This window comes from Siphateles boraxobius, unplaced genomic scaffold (assembly GCF_051911475.1).
Source record: "Siphateles boraxobius isolate OS27281-9 unplaced genomic scaffold, OSU_SipBor_1 19, whole genome shotgun sequence".
Taxonomy (NCBI): Eukaryota; Metazoa; Chordata; class Actinopteri; order Cypriniformes; family Leuciscidae; genus Siphateles; species Siphateles boraxobius.
The window spans coordinates 7,272,630-7,282,680 of NW_027508799.1; the positions used below are offsets into that span (position 1 = coordinate 7,272,630).

The 10,051-nt window shown below is 36.7% G+C and overlaps 1 protein-coding gene and 1 long non-coding RNA gene across 2 annotated transcripts; one reads left to right on the forward strand and one right to left on the reverse strand.

Moving 5' to 3' along the window:
• Positions 1 to 3,705: 3,705 nt before the first annotated feature.
• Positions 3,706 to 7,488, forward strand: LOC143741410 (uncharacterized). The gene is made up of 11 exons (XM_077233769.1): positions 3,706 to 3,913; positions 4,105 to 4,247; positions 4,349 to 4,490; positions 5,337 to 5,380; positions 5,520 to 5,549; positions 5,955 to 5,999; positions 6,334 to 6,363; positions 6,562 to 6,612; positions 6,806 to 6,826; positions 6,987 to 7,131; positions 7,376 to 7,488. The coding sequence occupies exons 1-11, from the start codon at positions 3,706 to 3,708 to the stop codon at positions 7,486 to 7,488; spliced, it is 972 nt and encodes a 323-aa protein (XP_077089884.1).
• A 410-nt stretch (positions 7,489 to 7,898) lies between these two features.
• Positions 7,899 to 8,799, reverse strand: LOC143742552 (uncharacterized). Its single transcript, XR_013205468.1, has 2 exons — positions 8,635 to 8,799; positions 7,899 to 8,061 (listed from the first exon to the last, which is right to left on the reverse strand). It is a non-coding gene; the product is annotated as an uncharacterized LOC143742552 (long non-coding RNA).
• Positions 8,800 to 10,051: the final 1,252 nt, after the last annotated feature.

The window sequence follows — 10,051 nt, forward strand, 5'->3', positions numbered from 1 at the left end:
CACAGCTAAATGTCAAGGTAAGGGTTTGAAGGGGCGTATCTGAACCACTTAAAGCTTTCTGATACAAAAAACCATCACAAATATCACTGACAGATGTTGATGTTTCTGTTTGCCTTTGTACCAATTCGTCTGTAATTCCTGGAATTTTCAAAAGATGTTTTATTTGATCTTCCAAGGAGAGGTATATGAAAAAATTATTGGTGAACCTGCTGGCTTTGTCATAAGTAATGTTGCATTGAACACAATGAACATGGTCCAGTTCAGCTGACATTATTTTATTGCACTGGTCACACACATAACAGATTTTCATAATGTCTTTGGTATAATCGAAAGCTTTGTAAAATGAATATTTTGTCCTGCATACCGAATCATTACCACCAACAACATTTAGAATTTTCATGACATCCTCAAGACAGTCATTGGTCAAATTGTGTTTAAGCTTAAGTGCCAAAAGAAGTAGTTGGGTTTGCTCTTTAGTTTGACCTGAATCCACTGGATCCTCTATCTGAACAGGACTGGAAGTGCACTCTTCTTCAGGAGTAGTTAGCTGGATGTCTTCTGGGGTGGTGTCTGGGAACGGCTAAAAAAAAAAGAAGAGAGAATTATGGGTCCTGTTAACATCACATTAATACTCTTCGAAGAGATGTAGCCTGGAGTTTAAGTTTAAGTTTCAGATCGGTCCTTTCCCAATCCACATTTATACTCTTCTGCCCTGTAATTTCCTGTCTTCTCTCCATTATCCTTTCTGCAATAAATAAAAAGTGGCAATTTTTTTTTCTTAGTAAAAACTTTCTTTTTTACTGCTCAGCATCACATCTTTTTAGAATTATTCACAATCAAGGGAGTGTATTGTTTTGTGTATTTTGACACAAACCTTGAAAACAGACAAATAAGATAGTATTTGTTACTTGCTATAAAGGAGCAATTAATTAAAAAGGATAGTGAAAGTTCTGTAATCCTTTACTCACCCTCAAGTTGTTCTAAACCTGTGAGATTTTCTTTCCTGTTGAACACAAAATAAGCTATTTTGAAGAATGCAGGTAACCAAACAGTAGATGGACCCCATTGACTTCCATAGTATAAAACAAAAATACTGTGTAAGTCAACAGAGAACAGAAACTGTTTGGTTACTGACATTCTTCAAAATAGCTTATTTTGTGTTCAACAGAACAAAGAAACTACACGTTTGGAACAACAGTACATTTGCATTTTTGGGTGAACCATACCTTTAATTAATTAAAGGGATGTATCAAATGTAAACTGTGCAAATTACCAGAACCATACCTTATGACATTCATTGATAACATTCTCAAGGTCTTCTGCTGCCTTCATTCTGAAAAATAAAAATATATATACAGTAAATAAATTTAAAAAAGTGATCTAATACATTTCACACCATACACCTATATTATACTGAATCAAGAATATGCAGAGAAATCGGACATTCTCGCGCTATAAGTCACGAAAGTGCGAACTCGTAGGAAGACCACGAGTGCTTAGGGTACATTTAGGACAGGGCCTAAATCCCCTGATCAAAAGAGCCAACTTCGAGTGATTAATTTGGGAGCCGTTCGCACCATAGGCAGAAACAAAAGTACACCCGCCAGAACGGCTGATTGGGGAAATTTAAGGGCATTTGGTTTGGTTTGCAGTTAATCGACCTAGCAGTGGGAGATACTGTTTTCAACACACCTTTTTTTTGTGCCCATCTTCGTATGGTTCTTGGAGGAATTTCCTCTTCAGCATCAGTAAGATAACGTTTATACGAAATCCTTTGTCGAGGCTCGCTCATTGTGTCTGTGTACGTCACAGCAAATCATATGTGACCTACTGATGAAATTAAGATGACAAAATAAAGAACAACATTGAGGATTAATCATACAATCCAAAGGGTTAACGTTAAACATTTGTAATAAAGTTAGAATGTTATTTATTGTGACATCTATGCTTACCAAATAGTTTTCCAGGGAAGTAAAAAAATGGATTCGTCTGGAATCCGTCCGTCAATGCGCTTACTGTCTGCGTATGCGCAATGCATACGCAGCGCAATGCCTTAGTGATGTTATAATAAAACTGCATAATTAGATTTTAAAGGTAAAAAACAACATTTAAAAGAATCCTAAAACATTTTTATGTAAGTGCAAATACAAAAAAATTCAACAATTTAAAAAAAGCAGCTTTATGACGTCATTAAAAAAAAACCGTTGCCAGCCTGAGGCGCGAATAATATGACCGTGTCACCGCTGCACCCGAAAATTGGAGACGGTAAGAAACGAGCCGATTATGTTTGCGTTAATTAAGTGGGTGGAGGATGGAAAATTCGAGAAGGGTCTGGCTGCAGACTGTGGGCGATTGGAGCTCCACTCTCAAACAGGAAGTACGTCACCTCCACTTCGCGGGGGCGGGGCGGAGTAAATTCGCGGGGTTTTTACATTCCATACGTCGCTGTGGGGAAACATCAGCGATTTTCTCCCCTTCTATTCAGGTATTAATTCTAATGATTTTTTTTAAATATAATGTTTGTAGAGTGTGCAGATGTGAGTATTATATTGATTGCTTGTTAATTTAAATGTTTGCCATTTTTTTAGTTAAGAGATGCACGAACGCAAATCTCCATTTTGAGCATTATTTAATGGCCCGAGACCACATATAGATAACATTTTAGTGTTGGTGTGTGGCAGGTATGTTTGTATTTATTGTTTAATTGTTTAGTGGGGATTTGATTGTATTGAGAAGTGTAAATCTGAAGAGAATTTAACGTTATGCATTTTCAGTTAAAACGGTTTCACCCTAATCCATTTCCCTAAAATGAAACTTTTGGCAGCTAAAGATTTGTGCATTTATTGTCTGAATTGTGACTTTCATTGTGTTTTGAAATTGAACAGGTGTAGTGAGTTGGAAAAGACTTTCAGAGAGACACTGTCAAATGTACAGAAAGCCGTACACCATCTCTATATGCAGCCGCCTACAATGCAGCCAGCTTTACAAAGACTGTGGGGCTGGCTACCAGGGAAATGGACAACGGGGAGTGCTTTTGGGGTTTTACTCCTCAGATGACAACCCTGGCTACTGTAGCTGGGATTGCTTTTTGGATGATGGAGGTCTTGAACAGTGAAGTGTGTGTGCGCGCAGTGTTGTCTTTGATGTGACAATTTTGGTCACTTTTTTGTAATTCAAGTGTGCTGTCAATATATATATATATATTTAAACAATTCAATTAACTGGAAATTATTCTTCATTATTTTACTGTGGTTGATTTGCATGTTATTTTGCTTTAAATACAAAATTCTAAATAATTATTTTGTTCATATTTGTATTTTTTTTTTACAGTATGGACCATACAGTTATTGTGTTTTATTTGTGTAGATTATTTGTTTTTTGTTTTTTTACATAAAAACAATTAAAACTTAATTTGTGGAAATTATTCTTCATTATTTTACATTGGTTGATTTGTACATGTTATTTAGCTTTAAATACAAAATTCTGAAATTATTTTTACTATAATATTATATTTAAAAGTCATAAACCGTAAAAGTTTGGTATACTGCTTTGATTTTGTGTGTGAAGATTAGGTGAGGTCACGTATATATGCGCTCGGTTAAATAAATAAATAAATATATACATATATATATATATATATATATGCACTCGGTCGCAGTCATAGACAGTAAGGTCGCAGTGGAGGTGACGTATTTCCGCTTTTGAATGGAGCTCCACTCGCCCCGTAGTCTGCAGCCAGCCCCTATTGGAAAATTCGCTATTCTGCCTACTGAACAAATAAGAGGATTTGATGAGGATGAATACTCAGCGGGTATGGAAGAAAAGGAAGTTTACTTGGTGGAGTGGCGCCAAGGCGTCAAAGAGCCGAAAGGTGGGTGGGCGGTTTATGAGGCCTCCATCGTCAAGATAGCAGGTAAAGTTTCCTATTTTTATTATCCTATACTCTTATATCATGCTTTATTATTCTGGATACGCTTAACAAGACGTCAGTAAATTATTCAATTTGTTTTTTTGTTTTTTTATGTAATTAACATCATCAGGACCGTGTGACGTGCTACAATCATTAACGTTAGCCTTTATCTCAGCATTATTCTATCTCCTCAGAAAGGGAGAGAACGTTGCAAATACAGCTCAAGGAGCTTGAAGAACAGCTACCCAAGCCAGTCATTCTCAAGAGAAAGACTAGACCCACAATGAAACTCCTAGAGGCCGCACAGGTGAGAGAGGAACCAGCAGCTAAGAAAAAGGTGAGTGTTTGCTAGAACTGTATGTGTATATATATATAACATAATTATAAATACATATAAATGTACTTGTTCACAGTAAATTATGTATTTTTAATGGACAGCTCACAGACCTACTACCAAATGATCTAAAGGTGTGGAATGAAAAAAAAATTGAACATCTACAGCATGTGATAAATCAGCTGAGAGAAGAGAACATGAGTCTAAATAAAGAAAATGAGAGGCTGAAAAATGAAATACTTGAAAGTAAGTACTGTACTGTATAAATATATATATATATGTGTGTGTGTGTGTGTGTAATATATTATCAATCCGGCATTTTGATCAAAATACAGAAAAAAACTGTAATATTGTGAAATATTATTACAATTTGAAATAATGGTTTTCTATTTAAATATACTTAAAACATAATTTATTCCTGTAAACAAAGCTGAATTTTCAGCATCATTAATCCTTAATGATCCATAAAGTCTTCAGTGTCACATGATCCTTCAGAAATCATTCTTATATGATTTGATGCTCAACAAACATTTATGATTATTATCAATGCTGAAAACCTGTTGAGCTGCATAATATTTCTTATAATCTGTGATACTTTTTCAGGATTCATTGATGGATATAAAGTTGAAAAGAACAGCATTTATTCAAAATAGAAAACGTTTCTAACAATATAAATCTTTACTATCACTTTGTATCAATTTAACAGTTACACTTTTTATCAATTTAAGGATAAATTAAATTGATAAAAAGTGTTAAATTTTGTTAGAAAATATTTCTATTTTAAATAAATGCTGTTCTTTTTCACTTTGTTCTTTTTAATCAATGAATCCTGAAAAAAAAATAGATATCATTAGAAAAAGTAACATTAAAAATAGTAATGTTTCCAAATTTCTGACCAGTACACTATATATGTGTGTGTGTGTGTGTGTGTGTGTGTGTGTGTGTGTGTGTGTGTGTGTGTGTGTGTGTGTGTGTGTGTGTGTGTGTGTGTGTGTGTGTGTGTGTGTGTGTGTGTGTGTGTGTGTGTGCTTACAGTTTGGTCTTTCTACAGTATTTTTCAAAATATATTCACATTTAATTTTACGTTCACAGAAATCCCACCTCTCCTTCTGGCTACGAAGCACTTACTCCAAGAGGTTAGAAGAATTGTTTACATAATGTAAAGCACAGTTATGCCTTAATTTATTTTACAATGCTCCACATTTTCTTGCCTTTTAAAACTTTTTAAGACCTTTAGAGTTGCTCATTAGTAATATTTCTGCCTTCTTATTTCAGCCCATGAAATCAATTGCAGATGTCCCTGACGTAAGATTTAAATCTAATTAATTAATTTGTTTGCCTTTATCATTATTGTTGTTGTTGTTTTTGGTGCAGTTTACAATAGCTTGTGGAATCTGTTGCAGATGTTCATGATGTACATTTTACACATTTTCATATCTATTAACATATGATATATATATATATATATTTTTTTTTAAAACATATGTACTTGTACATTGTACTCAGGGCCGTGATCACGAACGAACGGGGTGGGGGATTGAGAGGGGTGCTAATACTAACTTGCACTGCCCGACACCACCCCACGCTACGCTTGGGACGGTCCTGATTGTACTTGTACACTGAATCTGAACAAGAAACAGTCTGCTATGTAAATGTTTTTCTGATTTACAGTGTTGACTTGTTTCTAATACATGAATTTCTCTTTTACAGATTTCAAAGACTCCATCTCATGTTCCCCTCTCACATGCTCCTAAAGTAAGTATTAGCTACTTTTTATGTAATGTCTGTCCCACATGCTATTATGTCACATACTAAGCATAACTATTGAAATAATGACATTTCTAATCGATTTTTTAAACATTTATAATAAACCATGAAATTAAAATAATTATAAAGAAATTACAACAGAACAAGTTGTACTTCATACCACGGCTACATGCAAACTACTATACTGTATATTAAATCTCGGCATTTTGTGGTATAATTATCCTGCTAGAAGTGCCAGTTACATAGATCATTAGATAAACGTATATTGTAAACAATTGTCCAGTACTATTGCTAACATATCCATTTACCATATTCATTTTAGCCTGTGCAATCAAATGCAGATGTCCTTGATGTAAGTTATGCATTTTAACTATTGTTTTTATCTTATTTTTTACATTTCAAATATACTTGTCAAGTCAGGATCATTAATCATAGCATCGTTATTTGAACATGACTGTGGTAGATAAACAATAGTTCACCTAAAATTGATATATCTCATCATTTACTCACCTTTGTGTTTTCTCATGTTTGTGTGACTTATTTTCCTCAGCATAACAGCAAAATATGTTCTACATCCAATGCTTCTCTGTCTGCTAGTAAAGTAAGTACTTTGTTTTTGCCTTGCCAAAATACATGGTGCAGTTACGAGTAATTGCTTTGTTAATTCTTAATAAAGTGTGTAAAGGTTTGTAGTTAAGCACTTCCTTCTTTTCTTTATAGTTTACCAGCAACAGTCTGTCTGTAATAACATTGTTGACTTTCATTTTGGTTTTATTTCAATTTTATTTTTTTAGTGTTCCAGTGATGCTAATTATGTAAGTACTTTTTGCTGAGGATTTAGGTGTGTACATAAAGATTTGTTAAGCATTTCTCCAATGGGTGAAATGGCTAAATAAAAACTTAAAAAGAGATTTACAATATACATTATTTTCAAATTAAATCTTTTAAAACTTGTTTATGTGATCACAACCACAGGTGGAGTTAGCACATGGCACGGGCATAACAATCCTACAGCATCAATGGACTTCTGCTCTGCAGGCCCAAACAGCCACTTCAATGGTCCGTGTTCTTTTAATGGCCGCCTTCCCACTAGAGGTTCTGATCCAGAGCAATTTGAAAGGTAGACCGTTTCAAAGGCCAAGTCAAATTCTTAGATATTAATCTGAGTAGTTTAAAAAAGGCATCTACATCTAACTTGCCCATAAAAATATCTTTCAAATTCAGCATACCTGTAGTTATTTTTCTTTACTTCCACTGTTGAGGTGAACAAAAATATTTGGAGATCTAAAACTAGTCAGAAGACAATTGTGCATGCCCTCTGTATCCTATTCAAATGTTCATGTATCATGTATTGTCTTTTGTAGGGGGAAAGAGTAAAACTGACGGTAGTACAGAGAGAAGAAGTGCCCTTGACAAGGAAACCATGGGAGCCATATTGGTAAATCAAGACTTGCAGTGCGTCCAAAATCACATATAAATGAATTGAAAGTGCTCGCTCTGCTCCGCACAAAAAAAGAACGGACCAAATGCGGACATAAGTGGATGTCCTCGGAACGTCCCACACCGAACGTTACAAAGCGGACCTAATGCGGACGTAAGGGGACGTTCGGAACGTCCGGGGGACGTACCTTGTTAGGTATAACCCAGCTAACAAAAAAAGGTCCCCAGAACGTCCCCTAAATGGCCTGTGCGAACGTCCCCCCGAACGTCCCCGTGTAGGGTCCGCTTGATGTCCTGCGGACCTTCGCGAAGACGTCCTCCGGACGTTCAAGAGGACGTTCCCAGGACCACCAGCGGCCATTCGGGACGTTTATGGGACTAAAGCGTTTAGTCCCCTGAATTTTATTTTATTTTACTTCTGGCTAACCAAAGAAAACAGACACGGTGTAAGGAACAAAGTAAATTGTTTATTTAAACAATTGTAAAGGTGTTGTGCTATTTCCGTGTGTGTGTGTCTTCAAATGCGCTGGCAGCTGTGTGTGTGTGTGTGTGTGTGTTTGTCGGTCAGCTGTGGGTAATCCGATGGCAATTCTCCCCCTTTGGCATCTACCTAAAACAACAAAATGAACATAGTGTTATGACTTTAAATGTCTATATATCCATATGTGAAATATAACGTTGTCTCATTTCAGCTTAACATATAACATTAGCTTCGTAGTGTTAGCATAACTGTTATCAGCGGTACATTGCGGACAACTTCAGGACACGTTTTAAAAGGTAACATTTTTCATATAATTTAAAGATGGACAGTGGTTATGGTAACTAATGTATAATAATCTAAAAATTAAAATTACCTTTTAGACAGACGAAAGAGAAAACACAAGGCTGCGTCTGAGGAGGACCGTTAACTGTCACTACGAAGCTGAGCGTTGCCATGGATACAAACCGCGTACAATAAGGAATGACGTCACTCGCTTAGGTGCATTTGATCCTATGATTTGATCGTCACTTGCTTGTTTCTCCAATTTTTTTTTTGTTATTTGATCTGCATGTGCTATCAGTCTTAAGTGCAATAATTAGAACAATATTTTTCCTAAAATAAATTGTTTTTAATAAAACCAGTCACCTTCGTCTGACCAACAGTTTGACAGGTAAATGTTTAGGATACTTTTATTTGTCTTACCTGTGTTATTTTCCACTTTCTTTCCAGCAATTTTTCCATTCTTCATGTTTTCCTTGGCTGCATTCATCATTTGAAGTCGATGCATTCTTTTAGAGCTCCTGGGATTCAACCTCTTCGTGCATGTGGAATAGCCTTTATAAATTGTAGCTCATATTCAATTGAATCAATCATGTTTTTGATGTTTGAATTATAACGGGTGAAAACAGTCTCGTGATTTTATTAAATCTTTAATCAGTGATAGAATTTACATGAAGTAACATGAAAGTTATTATCTTAACATTAAAACACTAAAATTTTTAGCACGAACTTAATTTTACAATTAATGCAAATAGCTTGCATTTATATTTTAGTTTAATTATTCGTTTGTCTGAATTGCAAAGTGTCAGCTTTGATGATAGCAAACGCATGGGCGACTGGATTTTGCAAGTGTTGTCATGGAAATGGCAGGTGAGGGACGAAATAGGGACGTTCGCAAACTGGTCCGAACAAATGTCCTCAGAACGTCCGTCAGCGAACGTTACAAAGCGGACCAAATGCGAACGTCATCGGAATGTCCGTCAGCGAACGTTACAAAGCGGACCAAATGCGAACGTCATCGGAATGTCCGTCAGCGAACGTTACAAAGCGGACCAAATGCGAACGTCATCGGAATGGCCGTCAGCGAACGTTACAAAGGGGACCAAGTGCGGACGTCCTCCGAACGTCCGCTCGGGAACGTTCCAAAGCGCCCAAACCAAATTTTGTTTTTGTAAGATCGTTGCACTTTTGGTGTTTTTTTTAGGTAATTTGGTGTTGGTATTTGGGTGTTTGGTGAAGGGTTTGTATTTACAGCAATGGCAACAGCCAAAAAAAGGAAGACGTCCCCTAACTGGGAATATTTTGAGCATGGGCGTAGATTACGCGGGGGACCCCACATAGCAAGCACATTTGGGCCGATTCCGGCTGAAATGCGCTACTGTCGGCTCAGTGTCGGCATCGGTGAAAAGATAATGGGCCAGAGTCGTGCCGGCTGTGTACACAACACTTCTGGCTGACATACGGCTTTTTATGAATGGGCCAGTGTCGGCTAAAAGCAGTTGTACTCGCGCTGGCTCATATACGGCGTTTTATGAATGGGCCAGTGTCGGCTAAAAGCAGTTGTACTCGCGCTGGCTCATATACGGTGTTTTATGAACGGGCCAGTGTCGGCTAAAAGCAGTTGTACTCGCGCTGGCTCATATACGGCGTTTTATGAATGGGCCAGTGTCGGCTAAAAGCAGTTGTACTCGCGCTGGCTCATATACGGCGTTTTATGAACGGGCCAGTGTCGGCTAAAAGCAGTTGTACTCGCGCTGGCTCATATACAGCGTTTTATGAATGGGCCAGTGTCGGCTAAAAGCAGTTGTACTCGCGCTGGCTCATATACGGCGTTTTATGA